The sequence below is a fragment of the Sus scrofa genome, chromosome 17 (genome assembly GCF_000003025.6).
Source record: "Sus scrofa isolate TJ Tabasco breed Duroc chromosome 17, Sscrofa11.1, whole genome shotgun sequence".
Classification (NCBI taxonomy): domain Eukaryota; kingdom Metazoa; phylum Chordata; class Mammalia; order Artiodactyla; family Suidae; genus Sus; species Sus scrofa.
This window is the reverse complement of record NC_010459.5, coordinates 62,125,359-62,152,384: the sequence shown is the minus strand read 5'-3', so window position 1 is coordinate 62,152,384 and position 27,026 is coordinate 62,125,359. Positions and strand designations below refer to the sequence as shown.

The following is a 27,026-nucleotide window of genomic DNA, read 5'->3' as shown; positions in this document are numbered from 1 at the left end:
GGTCTCCGGGGCAGATGCCCCCCGCCCCCAAAAGAAGACGTGAAGGCTTTGGCTGAAGGTCAGTACCCGCGAGGGAGGCGTGTTCCCGTTGCTGGGTGTCTGCACTTGTACAGCCAGAGCGTGAAGACCACGCGGCACCTCTCGGACCTGGAGCGTGTCTCCTTCGCGTGCCTCACGCCCTTGCTTGTCGTTCCAGGTTTATGATTTGCTGCGACCGCTGCGAAGAGTGGTTCCACGGTGACTGTGTGGGCATCTCTGAGGCGCGAGGGCGGCTCCTGGAGCGGAACGGGGAGGACTACATCTGCCCCCACTGCACCATCCTGCAGGTGCAGGACGAGAGGAGCGCGGAGAGCGCGGGCCCGCAGGCCGCGGGGCCCAGGCCTGCCGACGCCGACGGCGCGGACTTGACGAGCGTCGGGACCGTGGAGCAGACGTCGGGGGGAGACCAGGGCATCAAGGGGAGGATTGAGAAGGCCGCGAACCCGAGCGGCAAGAAAAAGCTCAAGATATTCCAGCCTGTAAGTACCCGTCTCCCAAGGCCGCTGTGGCGGGACTGTGGCGCCCTCGGACAGAAAGCACCAAGGCCGGGCGCCAGGTTGGTTTCCGGGCGCAGGAGCGCCGTCCTGTGTGCACGCCTTCGTGCGGCCGGAGCGCCTGGGGCTCCCTTTGTGAACCCTGCCATTTCCTTTAATGGCCTCCGAACGGTGTTACTTCTTTAGACGGCCTTGCTTTTTAAGAAGCCCGTAGGTGTTCCCACCGGTGGAATCTCCAGCTCAAAGCCCACGTGTTGAGGGCCGAAGTTATTTTTGAGTCATGGAAGTGCCTGTGTCCCCTGGCAGCACCCGCCCCTCTGCGAGACGCCGGGGCGTGGTGGGAGCTCTCTGGTGCGCACGCAGCCGGCTCTCCTCTCCCCGGCCCTGTCTGCCCGTGGGTCCTCCCAGGGGCCAGGGTTCTTTGTCCCGGGTTCCACGTGTCTTGAGAACTGTCTCGGGCTCCTGTGATTGTCCTGCTCCGGCCTTCCCTGAGGCAGGGCCGAGTCTGAGCACCCCTGCTGCTGCGTTAGCTGTGTGTCAGCCTCAGCACGGGGCTGGGGGTGTGAGGAGCACGGGGTGGAGGCGGGCGGGTAACGGGCCACTGAGGCGGGAACGGAAGCATAGCTTGAGGAGCGCTGTCGTCTTGCTGCTGGAGAGTGGGGGACTCCGGAAGCTTTCGTCACCTCCGGTTAGACCTGTGCTCGGTGGAGGAAGACAGGGGCAAAATTTGAGAAATATGCTTTTGCCCAAGTGTATCTGAGGACCGTGGTCACGCGTGGTGTCAGCCCTGACCCAGAACGTGCTGTAGAAGCCCTGAGCCCGAGCAGCTGCTCAGCCCCGGTGGTGCTGCCGCTGCCACCAACCAGGCGGCTTCAGACGCACATAGTTCCTGGCCCAGAAACTGGGGTCTGGTTTGGCCAGGCCCTGGGCTCCGGTCTCGCACGACTTGGCACACAGATAGGTCCCGCTAGGGCTGAGGCTGCTGTCTGTGCGGCGGAAATTGAAGAGGCTGTCCCGGGGGTCACCTGGCAGCCTTGCCCTCCAGCCCAGCCCTGGGTGCCCCTCGCCTCCCCGGGACCAGCAGTGGGGTCCTCCCTCTGCAAGGCCCCGTCCCTCTCTTAAGGGCTTTTGCCTGGTAAAGTCAGTGCTCTCACTCGGGATTGTAATGACGAGGCAGAATCCCTGCCCACTCGCCCGGCAGCACGACCGCGCCGTCTGAGCCTGTCGTGTGTGGCAGTGCAGGCCATTGGAAGGCCAGCGTCTCGGTCGGGGCGGGGGTGGGGGCGCACCTGAGATAAAGATCCGTTCTCACTCCTGAGCCCGTAAGCTCGGTGCTGGGGGAGCGGGTTTCAGAGGGCTGCCCTGCGGAGCCCTATCCACGCATCCAGGCCTTGCCCTGTCCTGCAGGTGGTGGAGGCGCCAGGCGCCGCCAAGTGCATTGGCCCTGGGTGCTCTAGCGCGGCGCAGCCGGACTCCGTGTACTGCAGCAGCGACTGCATCCTGAAGCATGCCGCCGCCACCATGCGGCTGCTCAGTGCCGGCAAAGAGCCGAAGCCAAAGCCCAAGGAGAAAGGCAAGACGAAACCAGAAAGACTCATTCTTCAAAAATGTACTGTTCAGGTAGGTTGACCAAGGCCAGCCCTGAGAGTCGAGGACACGGAGGTGTCGCTTGTGGGCCTGGGGGCCAGCAGGCCCAGGCGTGGTGCCGACGGTGTCAGCTGCACCCGGCCCTCCAGCTTGCCCAGCAGCTCCTCGGCAGACTTAGGGCGAGCAGGTGTCCCAGCAGTGCTTCTCCCTGCCTCTCGCCGAGAGGCCCTTGATAGAAACGCAGGGACCAGCTGCCGCCTGGATGTCGCTTTCGGCCCGGAGCCGGCCTCTGGTGAGAAGGGCCGGAAAGTTGACTCGGGCAGGCAGCCGGGGATGACGAGTGGGTTCCAGGGAGAGGCCCTGTGCTCTGATGGCAGGCCTGGTCCCCAGCTCGCCATGTTACCTTGGCCTTGCGCGGCCGGGCATGTGGGAAGCGTTGGGGTCCACCGGCTGCCTTTCCCCTGGAAGACCCTTCCTGGAGCTGAAGTTCAGTTTGGCGTGGCTGTATTGCGGCCCCCTTTCTGCTCGTGCAGAACAAAACACACTGCGTGCCGTTGGGGGTGTTCTCGGTGTTTTTGCTGCTGCCTGGGCAGGAGCAGCGGCTGCCGGGTGCGGTCTGGGGGCGCCGGGGGCGGGGGTGCCGCAGCTTCTCCTGTCCTCCCTCCAGTGGCCGTCTTCCGTCCTCAGCCAGAGTCCGGGTTATTCTGTCGGGAGGGGCCCTTCATGTCACTCAGATGTTGACATCCTGGACGGGACGTTGGGGTGCTGAGGGCCTGTGGGCCGTGGGAGGGGGCCAAGCAGATGCGGGGCACGAGCTCGGGTGCCCGGAGGGCTCGTGACGACCCCAGGAGCTGTGCTGCAGGGCCTCCGTTGCAGGGACATGAGCGGAGGTCCATTCTGACCGCCTGGTAACTGGGGCTTTGCTGATATCCAGGCAGGCATTAAAGTCGCTCCTGTGCACAAGAGACCGGCGCCGGACAGGAAGGAGAACGCAGCGAAGAAGGCGGCAGCTGCCCCGCCCCGGAGCGAGAGCCTGGCCCCGGAGCCGGCCTCGGAGAGCAGCACGCCGTCGTGGGCCAGCGACCACAATTACAATGCGGTCAAGCCCGAGAGGACCGCTGCCCCCCGGCCGCCACTGTTGTGTAAATGTACGTATCACCAGGGTGCTCGGGACACTTCCCGCCTCCGCGGGCGGCCGTCAGCGCCCGGGGCTTGGCCCGAGTGCAGGCCGCCTCCAGAGCCTGCGTGCCTGTCCTTGGCCCGGTGGGCTTCCTGGCACGTGTTCCCCAAACCTGTGCAGCCTCCCTGCTTCTCCCTGGCGCTCGCGTGTCTAACCGCCGTCTTTACCCTCAGGCTGGGTGAGTATCCGTAGGGCCTCTGCAGCGCCTGCCCCTGCCGCTTGGCCCGGCAGCGTCCATTGTCCACGGCCACCCCCCGCCCTCGCGGTCCCCGCTTCCCATGTGTTGCGGGAACTCTTACTGCACAAGACTGTCATGGCTGGTGTGCAGCTGGAGTGTGATTCTCAGGACTTCAGTTATTTTTGACCAACCAGACATTTTTTCATGCCCGCTTCACACACTACACACCACATGCACACACGGGCCAGTCCCGAGGGCCGCGTCCTGCTGCGTCCTGTTCTGTGAAGGTAAGTGGGCACGACCTTGTCTGCTCTGAGCAGCTCCCAGGCCAAAGGGAGGCCCCGAGTCCCAACTCCACTCTGGGCCCCATGAGGCCGCCTGCCCAGATGGCACGGAGACCGTGCAACCTGAGTCTCTTGTGTTTGTTCGTGTTGCTCAGCTTCGTTCTCCAAAATTAAATTTTGGAAGTTGAAATTGGTCATAGGGCTCATTCCATTATTAAGATTATCTTATGCAGCTTTTATTTACACTTTTTTATACGCTTGTGGCTCTTTTAAAAGTGCCAAACGGTTAGCCAGCCCCAAGTTGCAGGGTGGTGGCGGTGGGCCGCCGCCTCCGTTGCGCCAGCCCTTCAGCTGCTCACCTGGTCGATGCTGCTGTGCCGCGGCCGGAATGCGTTGAACCAGATCCTTACTTTGAGAACGAGATGGCCCAAGACGTAGGAAATGGAGTCACAGGTGGGCTCCAGAGCAAGAGCATGTGTGTATCTAACCACTTTCTGGATTTTAGGAGTCGTTAAACACAGAATTAAGCCATTGCTATGTTGAATGAGTCTCGACACACCTTAGGTTGTCCGAGCTGAGACGTTCATGCTAACACCCTGTCTCAAACGCCCATCAAACGCTAGCCCCCCGCACCCTGGCGGCGCTCTCTGCTCGCAGAGGTTAGGAGCAGCCCTCAAGCTCGGGGAGCCGCCGCTGGGCATCCTCCGCAGGACGCAGCAAGGGGGCCCAGGCATGTGACAGTAGGAGGAGGAGGGGCAGCCCGCAGACCCCCCGGGTGCCCGTGTCTGCCGTCAGCTTCCGTCTCTGTCGACCAGAACGGGGCACTGCCCTGGGACCCTGCCCTGGGACCGGGGAGGGCCCTGCGGGGGGCGGGGTTGGGGCTCTTGCCAGTTGGGCGGGGGCAGGGAGGAGGCGGCAGCTCGGCTCACAGGCCCGCTCGTCTCCTCTGCCACCGCTGCCGCTCCTGAAGCTGGCGAGCCTCGGGGATGGGGGCAGACGGATGGCTGGCTACCCTGCTCAGCACACGGACACCTCAAGGTCGCAAGGATGGATGGCCACCTTTCTAGCACGTGCAAAGGACCTGTCTTTGAGCTCGTTGCTTTGATCACTTTTGTGACCCCGGAAATGTCGTCTTCCCCAAAGATGGTCGGGAGCGTAAAGGGTCACTGTCCCCTCCGCCTGGTGAGGAGCACTGGGCCGCTGCCTCTTCCCCAGACAGAGCATCACCTCGCCGTCGCCGGGCCCTTCCCGAGTCCCCGGCCACGCCTCACAGACCCGGACTGTGCTCAGGGGGAGCGATGCCACCCCTGGCCCCGGTCGGGGCTTGGGCAGCCAGGCTGCTGCCCCGGGGCGGCTCTGGGCCTCCCTCCCCCGGGCTGTGGAGCCGGCCTGGGTCGTGGGTGCAGGGCGGCTCTTCTGAGGGCATCGAGGGTGAGACCTTGCTCTGCAGGGCTCGTGAGCAGCGGAGCCTCCTGTGTCCTCGGGGCGCGGGGCAGACACGCACTTGTTCTCGGAGGTTTATCAGGATTTCTGAACAGCTGCCCGTCCCCTTCTCCCCTATCACGTTTCTTTGTGTTTCCACAGCCTGCCTTCTCTTCCTCCTCCTGCCTCTGCACTCCCACTGTGGGCTCCCCTCTCGTTGCTTTCCAGGGCACGAGCAGGGCTGACGGCGTCTGTTCCACCGTGTCCCTGGGTTGGTGGCAGTTGGAGGTGGGCTGCTGCTGAGTCGCAGGCACAATTCTAGTATCGTGGGCTCCACGAATGGCTCTGAGGCGACTTAAAACACAGGGTCAGGGCAGATCGGAACTGGAAGATGGGATTTCTACGGCTTCATCTCGCTTTGAGAACCAGAATGGAACCCCTGAGGGAGCCTGCACGCCCAGCTCTGGCGCTGCCCCACGCGCCACGCGTCACAAGAGGAAGTGGCTTCCTCTGGGGAGAGATACATGGGGTCCTGAAGCCAGGCCTCAGTCGAAATCCCATGCTTGGGACGGTCTCGTTTTATCGGTTGCACAAGCCATTTTTAACTGTCTCTATCAGAATTGTCTGTGGCCAAAAAACGTGGGTGGGGCAAGCAGACCTGTGCGTCCGAGCCAGTTTGGGGGACACCGCCCCGAGCAGTTACGGGGTTTACCGTGACAGGGTTTCCCAGTTCCCGCCGAGCTAGGATTCTCTTGGCTGTCCTTGGCAGCCCCACACTTGTCACAAGGGTTGGCCACCAACTGTCCAGAAAAGTAGGGCGAGAGGTGTCACACGCACCTATGCTCTGACGTTTTCAGAGATCTCGAGCTCCCCCGCCCCCCGCCAGAGGGGTGGAGTCTAGAAGCGTCTAGCAGGATCGACCCTGCTCCCTCACCTGCTCTTCCTCAGCCATCACGTGGCCTTTGGGGGTCTGCATCTACCTAGCGCTGCTCACAGACGGGTGCCGCAGCCAAGTCCTTGGGTGGCCTTGAGTCCAGGGTCCCTCTGGAGACGGTGCAGTTCCCGTGCGGGACACGCGTTTCAGTGCATTTGAAGTTAGGATGCTCTTGGCTGTGCGTGGGCACGTCCCCGTGCACATAGCTGCAGGCTTAGCGCTGAAAGTTAAGGAAGCAAACCCAGAAGATGGAGGAGAAGCTTTTCCACCTGCGTTTATGTCAGGGAAGGTCGGGGTGACGCCCGTTGCTACGCACCCGGAGGCCTTCAGCAAGACGCACAAAGGTAACCGCTGCTTGGCCTGCGGGCCCAGCCACCGGCCCTCTGCTGAAGGTCACCCTTTGGGACGAGGGGCCTGGGGGGCACGAGTCTGAACACAGGCCTGGTCCTGTCGGGTTGCTTCAGATAACCTTACCCCAGTGGGGAGAGGGCCGGGCACTGCCCATTGCAGGTCTGGGAAGGGGGCGAGGTCCCTGGGCACGGCCTCAGCGCTCGTGTTGAAAGATGTGACCCGTCCAGCACGACTCGGGTGTGGGTGTGGCTTGCAGGAGGCTCTGTGTGAGACGACTGACACGGGAAGGGCCCTTTGCCTCCAAGCCACGCTTGGACGTGGGCGAGTGTCTCGTGGGCAGCTGTAAGCACCTCCCCGTGGAAGGTGGCCGTCACTCGGACCCTGGACGTGCGTGGGAACAAGTCCGCCCAGAAACGCTCACTGCGGCCCCGAAGCACCACAGCCTGGCTGTGGCCCCAGAGAAAGACCAGCACGCGGGCCTCGGGCCCCCTGGAGGGGTTCGGGGCGTGGGAGCCAGTTGGCACGAGGGGCGTCCAGACAGGCAGAGGCACGAGCGCAGTGGCTCGCTCTTGCTGCCGGGTTTTTCACACTCTGGAAAATCGTGTCAGGAAGCGGAGTTGAAACGGGGAAGCTCCTTGTACATGTGTCACACTGAGCTGGCAGTAGGGCTGATGTCCCCATGGACCCCACCTCCCCGGCTGCCCCTCTGTCCTCTGAGCCTGGCACTCACTTCCTGTGGCAGTGGTGCTAGCCGCCTTGCTCTTTGCGCTGAGCGGATTCAGGCCCCAGTGGGGTGGGTGGGGTGTGGGGTCGGGGGCCCCGGGAGGGAGCCCCTGGGGGCCGCCTCCCTGCCCCAGCAGCTGGGGCTCTGCCTGGCTCCTTGTCCCGCCAGAAGCTGGCTTTGGTTTCTCTGGCGTTCACAGCCAGCCGTTGGTGAGCAGCGGGCCCCCCCCCCCCATGTCAGGGACCGAGAGCCTCACATCTTCTGGGGGCGGAGGGTCAGCTGGCTCCTCGTGGGGCGGGACAGAGGGGACAGAGCAGCTGTGGTCGCTGGGGCTTCTCAGCAGCCCTGTGAGGAGCTGTCGAGGCCTGGGCGGCACGGCGCTTGCAGCTCCCGTCCTGCCGGGACTCCCTGGGCCGCTGGGGGCCAGAGCAGTGCGGCCGCCCTGTCCTTGGCGGAGGCTCGCCACTGCCACCCAGTGGCCAGCGGGGCCGCAGCGCCTCGGCCGGCCTTGCAGTTGACGCGTCCCTGGTTTCGTGCCTAGTGGGAGATGAGCCAATTAGAGTTGCTGGCCCCTGCCAGGCTCCCCACGGCCCCCCAGGTCCCCATGCAAACACACGGCCCCCCAGCAGAGGCTGGCTGCTCCCCAAGACGGCACCTGGCCTGCAGCCCGGGCCACTCTTCCTCCCCGCAGGCAGGCCCGCCCAGCCCAGGCTGGGCACGCGCTCCCGTGGGCCGTCTGGGTCCAGCACGTGGGCAGGCGTCCCCTGGAGCCACTGGCGGGGGCGGGGAGGGCTGCTTTCCTCAAACAGGCTCTTGGTGGCTCCTTAGGTGCTCCGAGCCCCTCTGCGGCTTTGCACGCACCACTGCAGTACAGTTTGGGGTGCAGGGCTTGCGAATTTGCTTTTAGCCCACTCGGAGATCTTGTTTCTCTCACGATCAGACACTGGTGCTGCACTGTAGTCGCTTGTTCCAGCAGCAGCCGACCCCCAGGCGGCCGACGGTGGGACCGCGTCTGGCCGTGGTGTACACGGTCCCCTTCAGAGTGGGAGAGGGATGCGGCCAGCGGGGGGAGTCCACCTGCTCCAGCTCTTCCCAGTACCTTCTCTGCAGACCTAGCTGTTGGCATATTTACTCTCGGAGAGACAGGGAAGGGATGATGAAAGTTGACTTTTCAAAGCCAGAAGCAACTAATTTTGTAAGAGTCGCTTCGTAGTTAAGGAAAGCCATCTTCTGCTCCAAGATAGGTTACATCACTCACTGGTCCGACCATTGGCTCGTGGGTCCCACTCATCACGTGTCCTGGGCACGTCCTAAAAATAACCTCCTGGCTTGGGTTTCCCTGGACGTTGGATGAGTGGAAACACTGATCCTGGGGGCGGGGGGTTCTGGTGAACGTGGGTTGTCACCTGGCGAGACTTGTTAGAGGCCCCTCACCGCGTGTCCTGCGTTTACAGTCAGCCCCTCACTGGGCGTTCTGGAAGCACCGTGGTCCAGCCCTCTTGCTTTATTTACTTTTTTTTTTTTAATTTTTATTATTTTTTTTGGTCTTTTTAGCTATTTCTTGGGCCGCTCCCGCGGCATATGGAGGTTCCCAGGCTAGGGATCGAATCGGAGCTGTAGCCACAGGCCTACGCCAGAGCCACAGCAACGCGGGATCCGAGCCGCTTCTGCAACCTACACCACAGCTCACGACAACGCCGGATCGTTAACCCACTGAGCAAGGGCAGGGACCGAACCCGCAACCTCATGGTTCCTAGTCGGATTCGTTAACCACTGCGCCACAACAGGAACTCCCCTCTTGCTTTATTTAAAAGTGTGCTGTTGGAATCCCCGGCAAGTCGGCGAAGGGCAGCAGCCGAGCCGCTCTGGGGCCTCGGCGTTAGTCCTACAGGCTTGTTCCTTCCTGCCCGCCCGCCCTGCATCCACCCCGAGGTCTGGCAGCTCCGCAGTTGATGCGCCCAGTGCTGAGGGTCACTGCTGCCCAGGTGACTGCCCTCGACCTGGTGAGACGGCACATGGAGGAGTGCGGGTTTTATTCCTGGTTCCAGGTGTGCCCCTCTCCTGCTTTGACGTGGGCAGAGAGCCCACCAGTGCTTTCGACTCAGCTTCCAAAGCAGTGAAGCCTTTGGAGCTGTGACCCGACAGCGGTCGTCGGGCAGCAGTGGGTCACTTGAGAGCAGGTGGTCTCTAGAAAGCCCGGCCAGCACAAGCCCCGGGGCCTGCTCCACGAGCACACGGTCCGGTGGTGGAGACTGGATGTGGGGCTGAGGGGCCTCTGTGAGATGAAACCAAGTCAGGATTATTTACTGATAATGACGTGTTTCTAACACTAAGTTTGGGGTGCATGCAATGCTGTTTGCAAACTTTCTAAAATGAGTTACACTGTAAAGTGGAAAAAACCTGAGGTCCCTGGGCTCTTAATTCAGAGCTGAACCAGCCTCACTGGCTGCTGGAGAAAGGAGGTCCCTGGGGTGGCCCCTGGTTAAGATTGTGGGATTGCTGGAGCCTCTGTCGAATCTTCCCTTTGGGGTGCTGGGGGTTTCAGGGCTCTCTGCACCGTTGGCAGTCTGGGGAAGCAGGTGGCTGTGTGACGGGACCTGCCCTCGTGGTGTCCCCATGGTGTTCTGCCTCTTCACTGGGCCCGCCCCTGTGCCCCGGTTTGCCCCTCTGGGTGGATTCCTGCCGTCATGTGCGCCGTGCCAGGGCAGAGCCGTCTACCAGCAGGTCCCAGCTCTGCTTGGCCGCGGGTCCCTGGGGCTGAGGGCTGCGGGGTGGAGCGCGGCCAGCCCCTCAGCACAGAGTGCTGGCTGGCGGCGTAGAAAGATTCCTGTGCAAGTTGAGCGGTTTGTGATGCTTTTGTTTTCGCTGTGGTCGCCCTCCTTGCCTGGATTACAAGCGCGCCCTCCGAGCCTTGCTGGCCGCCAGGTGCAGCTGCTGCCCCCCAGCTCGAGGTGTCAGAATAGTCGCTCTCGCCTCGTGCAGGTCCTTCCGACACCCGAGGGCCCCTCGGGGACTGTGCCCTCAGAGAACGCCCCTGTGTGATCCGCCCTGAAAATATTTTCTACGCTCAGGTTTACCAAAAACCACACTTGAATTCTCCTTGAAAATGGTCGAAATGTGCCTTTTCTTGATGTGAATGTGCCCTTCGGGTCAAGCCTTGGGTAACAGGACCTTTTTCTAATTTTCTAATGACTCTTCTCTTCTCCACTGGAGCTGTCTCCTTTCTCCGGTACAGCGTGGTGACCCAGTCCCACACCCGTGTGCACGGTGACCACAACGTCTTTTCTTTGTTTTTTTTGCCATCTCTTGGGCCGCTCCCGTGGCACATGGAGGGTCCCAGGCAAGGGGTCGAATCGGAGCTGTAGCCACTGGCCTACACCACAGCCACAGCAACGCGGGATCCGAGCCGCATCTGAGACCTAGACCACAGCTCATGGCAGCGCCGGATCCGTAACCCACTGAGCAAGGGCAGGGATTGAACCCGCAACCTCACGGTTCCTAGTCGGATTCGTTACCCACTGCGCCACGGCGGGAACGCCCCCAGAACTTCTTGGTAGAAGTAAAAGTTGTAGTTACTCAGGTAGCATTTCTTCTGGCACACAGCGTGGTCGCCGCCGTAAACGCCGCGTTGCCCTCTGAGACCCCTTTTCTGGGCGGACCGCGTCCAAGCCCTCTTCGGACTCTGTTTCGCGCCGTGACGCCTGGTTGGCGCTGCCAGTTCGGGGGGAGGAGCGGTGTGGGGTCCCCGCGGCCGCCTCACTAAGCAGCCTCGTCTCTTTTGCAGCCGGGAAGGAGGACAGACGCGTGGAGAAGGTGGTGGCAGCGGCAGCGCCCAAGAAAGGGGCTCCTCCGGGCTCCTCTGGGGGCGGCAAACAGCCCGCGCCCCGAAACCTCCTTCCCAAGAAGTCTCCTCCTTTTGCGAACGCGGCAACGGCCAGGCCAGCCATCCGGAAGTCACCCTCGGGCTTCAAGGGCACCGTCCCCAAGAGGCCGTGGCTCTCGGCCGCCCCCTCGGGCGCTGGCCCAGCGGCCAAGCAGGCCGGCCTGGCACCGGGTGCGGCCTCATCCGCTCCCAAAAAGTTCCCGGGACCGGCAGCCTCGGCGGCCGCCGTCAAAAAACCACTGCCCGCCTCCGCTCCCCTGGCCTCGCCCGCCCTCGGACGCCTGGTCCCCTCCAGTCCCGCCTCGTCCCAGCCAAACTCGCAGATTCGGCAGAACATCCGGCGCTCCCTGAAGGAGATCTTGTGGAGAAGGTGGGCTGCTGCCCCCTCGCCCGCGCTGCGCCACCGTCCCGCGTGCCAGGCGTCGTGGGCGGGTGCGGTGCTGACGCGGGCTGTGCTGTCGCTCCAGGGCCGCCGACAGCGACGACCTGGTCATGACGGAGAGCGAGGTCGGCCGGGTCGCGCTGCGCATCGAGAAGGAGATGTTCGGCCTCTTCCGCGTCACGGACAGTCGCTACAAGAGCAAGTACCGCAGCCTCATGTTCAACCTCAAGGACCCCAAGAACCAGGTGTGTCTCCCGCCCGCTGGGGCCCCGTCGGCCGAGCGTGCCGCCCCCGCCCCCCGCGGGGCGGGTCTTCTGCCTCTCCCCGACCCCCCTGCCGGCCGACGGCCTCTTCTCTTGGGGGTGGTCTTCGGAGCAGAGTCGGGGGGGCCCTCGCCAGCGTCTGCGGGCGGGCCGGGCTCTGGGGCCCGTGAACACGGGGCGTCTGTCTGCAGGGGCTCTTCCACCGCGTTCTGCGGGAGGACATCTCTCTGGCAAAACTCGTGAGGATGAAGCCGGAGGAGCTCGTGTCCAAGGAGCTGTCCGTGTGGAAAGAGAGGCCGGCGAAGGCCGTGAGTGCCGCCGGGCCGGGCGCGGGCCTTCGGGGCGCGGGGCTGACGGCCGGGCGCGTCCTCCTGGGGAGGCGGCTCAGCACGTCTGTCCGTCTGTCTCGTCGCAGGTGATGGAGCCCAGAGCGAAGCTGCACAGTGAGAGCAAGAAGCCTGCCGCTAAGCAGGAAACAGCTCCCGACCTGGGAGACTCTCCACCGGTGTCGGACTCGGACGTAAGCAAGTGTCGGGGACCCCGGCGGGGCTGCGTCCGCGGCGGGCCTCGCCCTCAGCCCGCAGGCGCGCCCGTGTCGCTGCTCGGCTCCTGCAGTTCAGGGGCCTTTCTGTGCTCAGGGTCGTCAGCGACGCGAGGTGTTTCTTCCCGCGGCCAGTTAGCGGGGCGCCGGGCGGGAGGACGTGAGCGGGTCTGTTGCCGTTGCAGGAGCAGCAGGAGGCGGTGCGGGCGGCCCCCGAGCGGAGCGCGGCGCCCCTCGACGTCTTCAGCAGCATGCTGACGGACACCACCAGCCAGCACCGGGCCCACCTCTTCGACCTGAACTGTAAAATCTGCACAGGTCAGCCTCCCGCGGGCAGAAGCTCGGGAGCCCCTCTCAGTGACAGTGGATCTGGACCAAGTGTAGACACTTCAGAGGCGAGACTGGTTTTCTCAAGGTCACCAAGTTCGCCTCCCCCTTCTTAGTGTCTTTCTCTGTCGAAGGCAGGTGTCTTCTCGTGGGCAGACGTGCCCTCGAACGCGTCGGGTTCCTCACGCAGGCCTTCCTCCCGTTGCGCAGGTCAGGTCCCATCCTCAGAAGACGAACCAGCTCCCAAGAAGCAGAAGGTGTCAGCTTCCGCCCGGAAGGAGGACTCCAAGCCCGTGTTGGGCAGCCCTGCCCCGGAGCCAGGCCTCAGCTCCGCGGACGACCTGGTGCCAGACGCTCTGCCCAAACACGCCTCAGAGCCAGACCTGGGAGGCGCCGCGCAGGCACACCTGGAGGGCACGCATCCCCCGGTGCCTGCAGGGGACACCCCCCCCGCGCCCGCCACCCTGGAGGACCCCCCGGGCCCAGCCCCCGGTGGGGGCAGCGTGCTCACCACCGTCACCGTGTCCGGCCGGGACCCCAGGACCGCCCCAGGGGCGGCGAGCACCGTCACGGCTCCCGCGGCAGCCCAGCCGCCAGAGCCCCGGCCAGACCCCCCGAAGCCCGTGGCGACCTCCGTGACGGTGCCCAAGTCCATTCTGGCCAAGCCGTCCACGCCCCCCGAGCCCAGATACCTCCTGTCCATCCCTCCGTCTCCGAGCACCAGGTGAGGCCTCCACGCGGCCGGACGAACCGCCTCGCGTCCTTTTCTTGGGTGACGGGAAGGGGCAGCACGAGCGGGTCCGGGGCCCGGCCCCGAGGGCTGCCAGGGAAGACGGCTTCCCTCAGTTCCGTGTCTCAGGAAGGCGTTTGAAAGCCTCCGTTCTAGGAAGGCTGACGAGCACCTTGGAAACAGATCTTGAAAACTGCAGTTTGTGTCCGTAACCGTCCGGCTGAGTTTCCTCGACCTGGATTGTGCGTCTGTCATTGTGACGAAAGCAGCCCGTTTGCAAAGTCAGCTGTGGCACTTGCAGGGCGTCCCTCAGCTTTCGTACACGTGTCAAGTCTTCCTGCTCGGGAGCGACTGACCTGCTGTCCGGGGCTTTGTCTTCCAGCGTCCCGGAGTCGCGGTCGCCTCCCGATGGAGACACCTCCCTCTTCTTGTCTCGGCTCGGCACCATCTGGAAAGGGTTCATTAACATGCAGAGCGTCGCGAAATTTGTCACGAAAGCGTATCCCGTCTCTGGGTGTTTTGACCACCTCAGTGAGGTTAGAACCGAGCGCGCGCGCCCACGCGTGCCTGCACCTGTCTTCCGGGCGCTCTGACCCTGCGCTGGCGTCGGGGGTGGCGGCCCTGCCGAGGGCCAGGACGCACACGGAAGGGGAGGGGAGTTGCCGTCCCGAGTCGGCAGGCCCGGCAGCGGGGACGGTGGCAGAAAACTGAGAAATCGGGCCTTGCACCTCTTTTGGAAAAAGCTGAAGCTCGTGTACCCCGTCGTGTGAGCGGGTCCTGCCCGGCTGGGTCACAGCCTGGGCGTGCATGTGCCCGGCCAGAGGTGTGGCGGGGCCCGCCCAACGTAACAGCTCTGGTTTCTCGAGATGAGTGAGAACAGCGCTGGCAGTTAGGACCTCCGTCGTGTGTGTCCCTCAGAGGGACACAGCCGCGTCCTGCCCCCGTGATCCTCTTTAGCGGAAGGGGGGCTGGTGACGCCCGGGCCCAGATGTTGCTTGGCTGGCAGCGTGTCGCCGATGCTGGCCGTTTTCCCGGCGGTGCTGGGGGGGTCTCTGTGGCGACCTGTGGGTGGTCTGGCGGCGTGACCCCAGCGTCTGGGCTCCCCACTGACTCCGCGTCTGTTCTGCCCAGGACCTGCCCGACACGATCCACGTCGGCGGGAGGATCGCCCCCAGGACGGTCTGGGATTACGTGGGCAAGCTCAAGTCTTCCGTGTCCAAGGTACCCGCTCGGCCCAGCCGGCGCGGCTGCTTTCCCTGCGAGCCTCCCGCTGGCGGTGCTGTAGCCAGGAGAGGCCTGGCTGGCTGGCCGGCTGGCTGGCCGACTGCGTGAGGGGGTTCGGGTGCCCGGCCCCGCGTTAGGCAGTGAGCCGAGGTGGGGCCTCGGGCCTGGGCTCTGCCGGCCTGAGGGTCCTGAGAGCCGAGGCTCAGGCGCCGCGTGGGTGCAGGGCCGGCTGCGGGAGGGGCTGCCGTGTGCGGGTTCTCTCGGGGACGGGGGCTCTGTGGGGCGGGCTGTTTTGAGGCCCCGGGGCTAGAAGCCGCGTCGTGGCTGTTGGGCCGGGGCCGGCGCTCTCCCCGCCTTGCGTCCCTCGGACGGCGCAGGGCCGCTCGGGCTGCGCTTCGGGCTCAGGGCCCAGGGGCGGGCGGCGCGCTCGCACGGCCGCACCAACAGCCGCACCAACGGCGCCCGTCCCGTGTCTGCCCAGGAGCTGTGTCTGATCCGCTTCCAGCCCGCCACGGAGGAGGAGGAGGTGGCCTACATCTCCCTCTACTCCTACTTCAGCAGCCGCGGCCGCTTCGGGGTCGTGGCCAACAACAGCAGGCACGTCAAGGACCTGTACCTGATCCCCCTGAGCGCCCGGGACCCCGTGCCCTCCAAGCTCCTCCCCTTCGAGGGGCCAGGTAAGCACCAGCCTTCGGAGCCCACGTGCCCCCGCCCACGGACCCCAGGTCCTGCGCCTTGTCACCAGTGGGCCCTGTGGGGCTTGGCTTCCGGCATGTGGGCGGCTGGCCCCAGAGGCAGCCTCCCCCAGGCCAGAGTCGCCTCAGGGAAGTCTCAGGAGGCGGGAGCGCCCCGCAGCGCCCACCCCCAGGCCGCGCCTGCCCCAGGTGAGCACCCGCTGCCACTGAGAGCACGGGGGACGTGGGGGGAGCGCTGGGCAGAGGCCCGTCCTCCTCGGGGACTCCTGGCGGGTCCCTCTCCGGCCTGCTGCTCGCGTGGCCGCCTTCAGCCGGCCTCTTCCCGGGCGCTCGTCCCTCGGCGGGGGCTGCTTCAAAGGACGGCTTACACGTTAGCACAGGCTTGTCGGGGACCGAGGGTGACGCCGGGGGGCCAGCTCCTCTTAACCCCCAAGAAGGTGACGTGACGTAGGTTTTGCAGAAAGGTGCCTGAGCGGACCTGTCCTTGGCCTTGACGCCCCGGGAACTGACCCCCTAGAAGGGGCCGAGCTGACGCACGTCGGCGCTCCCGGGCGCTGCCTGTGCCCAGCCTCCTGTCCTGCCCGCAGCGCCTTCTCACCCTGGGCCGTACCCACTCTGGTCCTGCCCAGAGTCCCAATTGGTTCCCGGGGTTGCAGGGCCAGGGCTCACTGGCGGACACACGAGATTCTCATCACACCGAATACACGGAAGCCCAGCTTTTTGGGGTGTCTCCCACTCAGTCCTGAGGTGGTGCCACATGACGGGCGGCGGGGGGCACGTGGGGCAGGGTTCCTGGCGGGCGGCTCGTGCAGCACAAGCCAGCTCCCTGGACGCTGTGTTCCCGATGTGACCGTGACAGTGGGGAAGCCGCCTTCGTGACGACGACGAGCCTCCGGTCAGTCCCGGGCGGAAGCCTGCGTGGGGCCCAGCGTGAGCATAGGGTCCCGTGACCCCACACCGAGAGCTTTGGGGGGACGGGAGCATGAAGTGCCGCTTCGTCCCCGCCTGAGCCCTCACCCCACCCTCGCCCGACCCCATCCCGGGCGCAGCCGGTCAGACCTGCCAGGCATGGGGCTGAGGGCAGCAGGGTGATGAGGCAGGGACGGCGGGGTCCGGGCAGAGGCCCCCCATTGCAGTGTGGCGGGGCTGCCAGGGTGACACGGGGACAAGGAGGGCTGGGCTGGGCTGGGAGGGCGCACTCGCCTCATCTGTGAGTGAAGGGCACTGACACCCCCCCCGCCCCCGCCCCGACACACGCGGTCGGTCCCCAGCCGAGTGGGCCCGGCCCGGCCACCCGCTTTCCTGTGGCTGACACTTGCTGACGGGCAGCACAAAGCCGCGGAGTCCGGCCAGGATCAAGGGCAGGTGTGTCTCATGCAAATAAGATAGTGAGGCCTTGGGAGACGTCCGCCCACAGGGAGTTTCACCGTTAGTTTTAAAGGCAGTTTCTCCAGGGCTTCTAAGCCTACCTCGCCTGTCTGAGGCAGTGTGAGTGTGTTTTAACTTTCCAGCTCCTCTCTCTGACGTTCATACCTACCTGTGTTCCGTACACTCGCGTGTCAGCCATGTACCTTGACCCCGGCGGCTTACCTGCCTGAGCCGCACTCCCCAGCGCAGGGGTCTGTGTGTCCCGGGCTCGTGGTGCCTGGGTGTGTGCTGTGTGCGTGCCTGAGCGTTAGGAAGGTGGGCCGGGGGTGGGCCAGCCCTTGGCAGCAGCCATCGGGTTGAGCACGTGCTGGAGCGTCCTCAGCCCCACGCCAGCCCCGCAGGAGGGAGCAGCTGAGGTCGGTGCCCAGTAAGTGTCGCTCACGCCAGGGTCCGTGCTGGCCCCACCTCTGTTCCAAGGCCTGGTGGGCACAGGACTCCCCCCAAGGGGGTGTGAGGAGCAGTTCTGGGGCAGAGGAGGGACGCCTTTGGGCCCGGGTCCCTCGCCTCCTGCACACAGGAGCCCAGCAGGTTTCGACAGTTCAAGCTTGAGAAGCAGGTAGGGATGCGAGGGATTTAGGGAAGCCTGTGAGGCCTGCCCGTGGGCCACGGTGAGCACGCGGGGGGCCTGGTGTCCCCGCAGAGCCCTCGGCACACACCTGGGTCCCTGGGCAGCGTTAGAGCCTATCCAGAGCCTGTTCCACCTCGGGGACACCTTTGCCCTGGCCTTTTTTTTTTTTGCTTTTTAGGGCCACACTTGAGGCATAGGGAGGTTTTTGGGCTAGGGGTCTAATCAGAGCTGTAGCTGCTGGCCTTATGCCACAGTCGCATCTGTGCCTCACACCACAGTTCATGGCATCACCCAATCCTTCACCCACTGAGCAAGGCCAGGGATCGAACCCGCAACCTGATGGTTCCTAGTCGGATTCTCTTCCGCTGCGCCACGGCAGGAACCCCGGTCCTGGCATGTCTTCATGGCTTGTCCCCTGAAATGCCAGGGTGTTGTCACTTCAGAGGACCTCTGACCGGCCTTTCCACTTGGGGTGGCAGCTCAGCACTCCTGACACTGACAGTCTGCTCACTGGGGACGCAGCGTCTCAGCTGCTCTGTGCATCTCAGGGCCTTCGTCAGGGGACCAGTCAGGTGGGACGCCGGGGCCAGGCCAGGGCAGCTGTGCCCCTCGTGGGTCAGGAGGGCTCTGCCCTCCGCCTGGAACGCCCGAGGGACCTCGGGGGCCTGGTGGGCCACAAGCCACCCAGGAAAGGGGAGGACCCTGCCGCCCTCGGGGTCGCGGTGGAAGGGTGGCTGGACCTGCAGTGTCGTCTTCTGTACACGCTTCCCACCGCTTCCTAAGCTAGCTGAGCGGGTGGGTGACTTGCAGTGTCGTCGGGGAAGCGGGTCCTCGGTTTTGGTGTGCGTGTGCGAGGGTGCGCGTGCACGTCAGAGCCCTGCTCAGACGCTGGAACCGAGTCACACGGTGTGGGATGGAATGTGCTGCTCCTTTGAAATCAATAAAGACATTTCGTGGAAACTGGTCATGGTTTGTTTGAATCTGAACCATTTGGTAGATCTTGGTACCTGTCCCAGGTGCGCAGTGACACAGGACCCCGTCGCCACCTTGCTTGTCAAAAGTCCCGGGCGCCCGGACGAAGACGGACCTCGCAGCCGTGGTTCTGCACAGGCCTGGGGCGCGGCCCTGGAGCGGGCGAGGCGTGAGCGTGAGTGCGCTGGGGCGGGCCCCCCTGTCCTGCCACGGCCGAGTCACGGTCGCTGCTGCTGTTCACGCAGCACAGCCTCCGTCCCTGCAGCTCTGGGGCCTCGGTTGGGTCAAGTCAAATGACCAGTATTGGAGTGTGCCGGGGAGTTGTAGGGGAACAATTACACACCGTTTGGATGGTTTGGGGGTAAGGAGTCGGCCTTCGGCTGGTCTCTTGATGCAAACGAAGCCTCTCCCTGCAGTCTGTCACTGGAGGCTGCTTCTGCCACCCCTCCTCGGCAGCCCTGGCACCTTTTCAGACGCCCCTTGTCCCCGGGCTTGCCGGCTCCTTTCCCATGTGGGGGGCTGGTTCTCACCAGAGGCTGGAGCTGACCCTGCGTCTGTGGGGACTCGGGGGCCTCCATGCGGCTCACGGGGCTTGTTCGTCCACTCGGGACCTGCTGGATACGTCTGCTCTCGCCCTTTGGAGGGGCGGCCGGGCGGGGTGCCAGCGCCCTGTGCTCGGTCCGACCAGCACCGTGTGTGGAGACGGAGGCTGGCACGTGGAGCTGCAGCTGGTCTGCGTCCCACCCGCCTGGTTTGCATCCACTTTATGAGCTAGAAGCCTCGCACCAGCCCTCCGGGGAGGTGGGTAAGCTGCATCCCGCTCCCGACAGCTCGGCAAGGAGGCGCCCCCTGTGCCCTCGGCTGGAGCCTCCACCTCCACCCCCGCCCACAGCTGGCACCACTGCTGCTGTGCCCTCTCTGCGGGGGGCCCACTGGCAGCAGCGAGCCTGCCACCGCCCCAGCGGGTGCCTTTTCTCCTCCTGGTCCAGGGCCCTGCAGAGGGATGGAGTCCCGGCTGGACCCCCATCTCCAGCACGGTGGCTGCTCGGGCCCGGGGCCCGTCACGGGTGTGGTTTCTTTCGTGAGTGGACGTTCTTCCCGAGGTGCTGGTGACACAGCACGTTTTCACGCAGTCCTCACTCGAACCTGTGAGCCGGGCAGGGCGGCTCCAGAATAGGGCCGTGTGTCTGGAGGCAGCCCAGTTCAAGTGTGGGCTTCACCCTTGGGGAGATTGCCGGGGAAACAGAAGGCTGGCGCTCCTCAGACCCTGGAGCGCGAGAGCTCGGCGCACTGGCATCCCAGCTGCTCGCCCAGTCCCCGTGACCTTCCCTGCGACCACGACGAGGGCAGGTCTTAGAAGTGCTGCCAAGTCCGAGATGCACCGTTTCCATCTCAGGCAGTTAGCAGTTGTGGTCGGAACGGCCCCCCAACAAAGACCAGAGACCCCCGCCCCCCTGGATTTCACACAGCAACTTAGCGTCCACACAGCTCACTTCACCTGCAGCGTGATAAGTGCCCCCAGCCCTGATGTTGGCACTTAGAAGGTTAGCTCTGGGAGGGGGCCCAGCCCCTCCGTGTGGATGACAAGCCCGGCCCCGCCCCCGCCCCAGGCCCTGCCCCTGCCGCTCTGCCCGGCTTCTCCAGGGAGAGCCAGGCTTGCGGAGCTGTCCCCTGGAGCTTTGGGTCTGCAAGCTCAGGGTCGACGCCAGCCGACACTGGGGCCACACGGGCCAATGTCGTGGTTGACCATCCCCCAAACTGGGTTTTCGAGAGCTCTAAAGCCCTCGGGGTTAAAGTTACCTTAATCTAGTTGATCAGAAAGTGAGTTTGATGGACGCCCTTCCCCTCTGAGCAGAAGCGTGGGTGTGAGGCTCCAGTGGAGCCTGCTGGCCTCCCAGCCCCCGCTCCTGCTCTGTCCGGCCCTTCCTTCCCTGGCTCCTGGCACCACCTGGGGGGCGGAGAGGCCTCCTGGAAATCATTCCTCTGTCCCTCGGTCCCGCAGCCGCAGCCTGTGGAACGAGCCCTTTGGACACTGCCGGGGGCACGGGCGGTCCCTTGTCGGTCGGCGATGCTGGGCCATCCCTGCTCCCTGGGGGCAGCTGGGGTGTCCACGGCCTTCAGGCTCAGCACCCATCTCTTGGAATTTAGGAAAGTGACACGTTTCAGAACTATGTAATGACCAGGAACAGCTACTGCAAGTGAAGTGTGGGCAACTTAAAATTGCGAGTCGGAAGAACAGGACGGACCCTTCTAGGGGCCGGGGAAGCTGGGACCGGCAGTCTTCATGCACAGGGCTGGCTTACCCGCGCCTTGGATTTGTTCCGTCGGATGCTTTTGCATTTGTCTCTTTGTCTTTTCTGGGGCCGCTCCCGCGGCATACGGAGGTGCCCAGGCTAGGGGTTGAATCGGAGCTGTAGCCGCCGGCCTACGCCAGAGCCACAGCCAGGCGAGGGCCGAGCCACATCTGCGACCTGTGTCACGCAGCTCACGGCAACGCCGGATCCTTAACCCGCTGAGCGAGGCCAAGGATTGAACCTGCAACCTCATGGTTCCTCGTCGGTTTCGCTAACCACTGAGCCACGACAGGAGCTCCCAGTTTGATGCATTTTAAGTATCTTCTGCTGTTGAGATGAAACCTTGGACCTGTGTTTATCGTGTCTCCCTAGACGCCCGAGTCGTGCCTTGGGCTTCTCTGTCCTGTTGGCCTTCTGGACTGGGTGTGGGTGTGGGGGCAGGGGATCGTTTCTGAAACGGTCGCAGCTCTGATAGAATGTGCTGCAGGTAGAGGGGTGGGAGTGAGCCCTTCTTCTTGAGAAACAATTGTTCTTAAGCGCCACGCTCTGCTCGGAGATTCGCAGCGTGTTCCCTGCGGTCTCACCTGTGCCGCCCCTGTTCTGGGCGGTTTGCAGAGACCTGGGCGTTGGGGGCTCTTGATAAGTTCGCGACCATTGAGCTTCTTTCTGAACCCAAAAGAGTGTTCCGCCGTTTCCCCCGGTTCTGTCGTTCCGCCGCGGTGCCTGTGAGGTTGAGGAGTGTATGCAGGGTGGTGGATCGTGCCCGACTCTCCGGTGGTTGTGGTTGTGGAGCTGATCCCCAGTCGAACCTTTAGTGTCGGTGGGAACGGCGCGTGTGCGGCAGCTCACACGGTGACGTTGGCAGGAGCGCGTTAGCTTTCTGATCCGTGGCAAGAGGCAAGGAGGAGAACCCAGCTTTTCCGCAAGGTTTTGTTTAGAAGACATCCTGCCACCTACAGGCCTGGCGCCCATGTGTGCGGGGCCGCGGGACGGCCTTCGCCCCTCCTCGGCCATGCCGCTGTCGCCGTCGTCGTCGTTGTGGGGTGGTCGCATTGCGCGGTGGCGGCGGTGGTTGCCCGTGGGTGGGCCTCCTCCTGAGCTGGGCCTTTGGCGGCTGGTGTGCGGCGTCGGGCCGGCCGGGCGGGCGAGCAGAGCAGAGTCCGAGCCTTCTGCTCTCGGCTCTTCCCACGCTCGGTTTTGTTTTGCCCCAGAAGTTCCTCCTTGTCCGAGGACGGCAGCCGCCACCGCTGCCCTGAGAACGTTTGCCTCCGAAGGACGGAGGCCGCAGTTCCCGCCTAAAGGTGGCACACGTGTCTTGTTTTTCAGGTCTCGAGTCTCCGCGGCCGAACATAATCCTCGGGTTAGTGATCTGCCAGAAAGTAAAGCGTCCGTCCGGCGCCGGCGAGCTGGACAAGCCGGAGGAGAAGCGGGCCCGGCCGCCGACGCAGGACGAGCTGGACGGCGCCCCCTACGCCAAGGCGCCCGGCGCCCTGCTCCCCGAGAAGAAAGCCCCCAAGTATCCGCTCAGCTCGGGGGACCTGGCCGCCAGCTCCACACCCCCGGGCTCCCCCCCACCCCCGCCCCCTCCCCCGGAAGCCCCCGCGGCGCCCGCCTCGGCCTCCGTGTTAAAAATACTGTCAGCCCTCAAGCCAGGTGCCGCCAGCGCCGTGTCGCCTGCGTCGTCGGCCGTGGCGGCGGCCGCGGCCCCCGCCGCTCCCTCTGCTTCCAAGACGGCGTCGCCCCTGGAGCACATCCTGCAGACGCTCTTCGGGAAGAAGAAGTCCTTCGACCCCCCGACCAAGGAGGCTGTGGAGGCCGCGCCCGCCTGCCTCGACCCGCACGCCAGGGCCGACAGCGGGCTGCCGGCCGCGCCTCTGCTGGACCCGATCGTCCAGCAGTTCGGGCAGTTCTCCAAAGACAGGGCTCTGGAGGAGGAGGAAGATGACCGGCCGTACGACCCCGAGGAGGAGTACGGCCCCGAGAGAGCCCTCGACGCGCCGCTCCTCGAGCGGGGCAGGCGCCAGGACGCGGAGGCGGCCCCCGAGGCGGCCGAGCGTGAGGAGGTGGCCTACGACCCGGAGGATGAGACCATCTTGGAAGAGGCCAAGGTGACCATCGACGACCTGCCCAACCGGATGTGCGCAGATGCCCAGGCCGGGCCCGGCGCCCCCACCCCGTCCCTGGCCGAGCAGCAGCAGATGATCGAAGAGCTCAGCCGCCAGATCGAGGAGCAGAAGCGCCAGGTGGAGGAGCAGGAGGAGGCGCTCCGGCTGCAGCGGGCCGCCGTCGGGGCCTCCATGGCCCACTTCTCCGTGTCGGACGCACTCATGTCGCCGCCGCCCAAGGCCGAGCTGTTCCCGCAGGAGCCACAGGCTGGGGGCAGGGCGGCCGTGCTCCCCGCCAGCAGCCAGGGGCCCGGCCCGAGCGCCGACCTGCGGCCCAGCCGGGATCCCCGGCAGGCCCGGCGCCTGGCCGCGGAGAGCAGTGAGAGCGAGGCCGCCCCAAAGCCTCCGGCCAACGGCACACGCGGCGCCCCGCCAGCCAGAGAGGTTCCCGGCGGGGCCGTGGCGGGCCCCGGGCCTGTGCCAGCCCTGGAGGAACCTGACTCGGCCCCTCCACCCTGGGCTCCGGACGAGGAGGCTGCGCTGCCGGCCAAGCAGGACGGGCCCCTGGGCGAGCGCTCCCAGAGCCCGGGGCAGCAGCCAGGGGAGAGCGCACAGCCCATGGCCCCCGGGGATGGCGTGCCCAGGCCCGCCCGGAAGGTGCTGCTGCCCACGCCCCCCGGAGCCTCCTTCCAGCCTCACTTCCCTTCGCAGAACGAGGGCCAGAACTTCAACCCTCCGGGAGGAAGGGATGCCTTCTCAGGCCCTCTCTACGCATCTCAGGAAAAAGCACTCAGCTGCTTCCAGTACGAGGATCCGAGACCTGCTCAGTTTGCTGGACGGGGCGACCCCCCGACGGCTGAAGCCGAGGGAGACAGAGAGCCCCAGCCCAGGCCTGGCGAGGGGCCCGGCCTGTTCCCCCCAGCCACCCAGAAAGGAGGGCCCCCGCCCCAGTTCCCCGGCCAGCGGGAGCCCGCACCGCCGCGCACTTTCGGAATGTCCGGCCTTCACGGCCCCAATTTCCCGGGACCGCGGGGGCCCGTCCCTCCGTGCTCCGAAGAGAACGTCGTTTCTAACAACGAGGGGCCCAGGGGGGGGGCCCCGCCTGGCAGGTTCGGGCCCCAGAAGGGGCCCATCCCTTCCCTGTTCTCAGGGCCACACGGGCCACCTCCCTATGGGGACGGCAGGGGCCCCTCCCCCTCTCACCTCGGTGGGCCCAGGGGAGGGGCCCCACCCCCCTTTGAAGACCGCACAGACCCCCACGGGGAGAAGAGGGAGTTCCAGGACGGCGCCTACAGCGAGGCCGTGGGCCCGCCCGCCCCGTTCGAAGGGCCAGAGCAAGGCCAGTTCCTGGGGGGCCGGGGCGGGGGCGCCCCGTTCCAGTTTGGAGGCCAGCGGAGGCCTCTGCTGTCTCAGTTTAAAGGACCCCGGGGCGGCCCTCCCCCCTCGCAGTTCGGGGGTCAGCGAGGACCGCCCCCTGGCCACTTCGGGGGCCCCAGGGGGCCGCACCCTGGGCAGTTCGAAGGCCCCAGGGGCCAGGCCCCCAACTTCATGCCGGGGCCCCGCGGGATTCAGCCTCAGCCGTTCGAGGAGCAGAGGGTCCACTCGCCGCCCAGGTTTGCCAGTCAGAGGGCGCCGGCCCCGCTGCAGTTCGCGGGCCCCAGGGGCTCAGCCCCGTTCCCCGAGCAGGGTGAGGCTGCGCCCCCGCGCTTCCAGTTCCAGGGCCAGGCCGCCCCCGGCTCGAAGCCCGCGCCCCGGCCCCTGCTGGAGCTGCCCAGCCACCCGCCGCAGCACCGGAAGGACCGCTGGGACGATGCCGGCCCGGCCCCGGCCCTGCCGGCCGCGCCTGGCCCGGGCCCCGAAGCCGACTTCCGCGAGGCCAAAGGCCACGAGTACCGAAACCAGGCTTTCGAGGGGCGGCCGAGGGAGCGGTTTGAGGCCGGGCCCAAGGAGAAGCCCCCCGACGAGCCCGAGGCCCCCCGCCCGACGGCCGGCCGGGCCGCGCCCTCGATGACCGGCGCCGCGAGCGGGAGCGTGGGAAGCCCTGGGAGCGGGAGCGCGGCCGCACCTGGAGCCGCGAGCGGGACTGGGACCGGGGCCGCGAGTGGGACCGACACCGCGACAAGGACGCTGGCCGTGAGTGGGACCGCGGCCGCGAGCGGAACACGGGCAGGGACAAGGGGCGCGAGTGGGACCGGGGCCGCGAGCGGAGCCGCAACCGGGACCGGGACCGCAGGCGTGACCGCGAGAGGTCCCGCAGCAGGGACCGCGACCGCGACAAGGCCCGCGAGCGGGAGCGAGGCAGGGACCGCAGGGACCGCAGCCGGAGCCAGGAGCGGCCCCGGGACACCAAGGCCGAGGCCCCGCGGGCCCCCGACCCCGCCGCCCAGGCCTAGGGCGCCCGCACAGAGCAGGACCCTCTGGATTCAGAAGTGACTGTAATTTTGTGCGTAATGGTTTCTTCCACTGTCTCACACCTTTCCAGTTGTGACGCTTTAAAACTAACAAACAGAAACTAAGAACTCTCAATGTTTCCATTGAAAGTGACTGAAATGGGAAATATCCAGGAAAGCATATTGCTTTTTCAGATCATAAAGTTATCTTTTTCTAATAACTCGACTCTTGTAAATTTTAAGGGAATCTCAGTGGACCTCAGAGCCATACCTGCCCGACATCTCATCTGTGCTGCTGTTTTCACAGGTCCGGGGGGGTGGGCGGGCGGGCGGGGTGCTGCGTGCTTCTGGGGGGGCGCCGGGAAGCAGCCCACACGCGTTCTCCTCTCTTGTAAAGGCATTGGAATTACACACTTCAGCCGGGAGACAAAACGCTTTTCTTGGTTTTGCTCAGTTTTTAGGTATCGCCTTACACATTTCTTTTCAAATACATGATTTAAAGCAACATCTAAATAGAAATGGTTGAATTTTAAATAACAGTTTGTTTTAAAAGGTTTCAGTTTTACCAGCCTAAACAAAACGAGAAAATAACCAATTAAGTGAACTTTGGGGGGGGAGGGCTTCGATATGAATAATCAGGACCGTGGGGGGGGGGGGGGCGCTCTGGCGTCTGAACAGTTCTTTCTCGATCCCAGGAGGAGGCCGCTAGCGCCAAAGCGTTAGATTCGTCAGGTGATAAATTTCAACGTTTGTCATTGAAATGGAACAATATTTGTATAAAGCCCGAGATGAAAATAGTGTATTAGCTTCAGAGCTGCAGACTCGGAAGTTTTTCACTGTGAAACACAGTATACTGCTTCTCGTCATGTATTTTCCAAGTACTTCTCAAGTGTGAAATAGAGAAAACCGTGCTAATTTATTTGACTGTACAATACACTTTGATAATTTTTTATATTTTCATAAACTTCCTTTTGCAGATGCAAAATTATTAGAGGATTTCGTTGGTTCTTTGGGGTCTCGTCGCTACAGAGTTTTCGCTTTGTAGCACAGACATTTTAAGTTGTGAGAACCCAGCGATTTGGGGTGATCGGTGTTAGAGACCCAGCAGGAGGTTAAATTACACGAACGTGGAGTCAAGTTCCAATAGCTAACGTGACATGAAGGGTTTTTTTACCTGTAAAGCAAATTTTTCTAATTTAAATACAACAAGTGTAAAAATCAGGTGTGTTTCTTTAGGTTTACTGGATAGAAGTTTCTGTAAATTGTATTTTATACTGCAAAGGATTCTATCACTGTACATTAAACGTGGAACTTATAGCTTTGTTACTTGACGTAGAATAAACACCTGCAGCAAGTTGCCTGCCTCTCTCGTGTCATCGCTTTTCCCTGGCGGGAAGCTGGGGCCAGACGGCTGGCTGCCTTATTCCTGCCGGTCGGGTCGGAGTGCTGTGGGCTGGACTTGCCTGTGGCCCACAGATGCGGCCCCAAGCTCAGGGGGGAGCCCAGCTCCTGACTGGCTGGCGGCCGCCTGCCGGAGGCCCCCTCTTCAGGGGGCTGTTCCAGCGCGGGTCCCACACCCTCCCCTCCCTCGGCAGGTGTTTCTTGTGCGGCCTACTTCTGACCTTGAGTGGGTGACCCACGCCTTGGTCTCAGCAGGCAGCAAACCCGAGGCCGCCAAGGGAAGGACGAGAGGCTCCTGGCTGGGGGATGACCGCGACGGGGGCCGCAGGGCAGGCAGTCGACCAGCCCCCGCAGGGTCCAGCCGCTGCCTCGGGCTCAGGGAGCGCGGGGCTGCCCAGCAGGCTGATTGGCGCATGCTGGGCCGGCCGGAGGCGGTGGCCCAGGCCCTGTGCCTGGTGGCAGCGGAGCCCACGGGCAGATGCGGGGCTTTCAGGTCGAGGGGAGCGGCTCGTCGCAACCCTGCTCAGGCTCTACGTGCCTTGCCTGGAACGTGCCTGTGCGTGGCGGACCCGAATCTGGTGACCCCGGTGGCAGCGTTTAGCTTCTCACCCAGCTGGCGCACTGTCACCT

The 27,026-nt window shown here is 64.4% G+C and overlaps 1 protein-coding gene across 1 annotated transcript in view; it reads left to right on the top strand.

Moving 5' to 3' along the window:
* The window catches only part of DIDO1 (death inducer-obliterator 1), a 48,070-nt gene extending 21,711 nt beyond the window's left edge, over nt 1-26,359 (top strand). The window contains 14 exon segments of the mRNA XM_021078224.1: nt 197-518; nt 1,941-2,153; nt 3,055-3,268; nt 10,978-11,446; nt 11,544-11,703; nt 11,913-12,029; nt 12,137-12,241; nt 12,448-12,580; nt 12,800-13,313; nt 13,702-13,855; nt 14,451-14,540; nt 15,025-15,220; nt 21,827-24,594; nt 24,597-26,359. Coding sequence (XP_020933883.1) covers nt 197-518; nt 1,941-2,153; nt 3,055-3,268; nt 10,978-11,446; nt 11,544-11,703; nt 11,913-12,029; nt 12,137-12,241; nt 12,448-12,580; nt 12,800-13,313; nt 13,702-13,855; nt 14,451-14,540; nt 15,025-15,220; nt 21,827-24,594; nt 24,597-24,998 — 5,857 coding nt within the window. The 3' untranslated portion in view covers nt 24,999-26,359.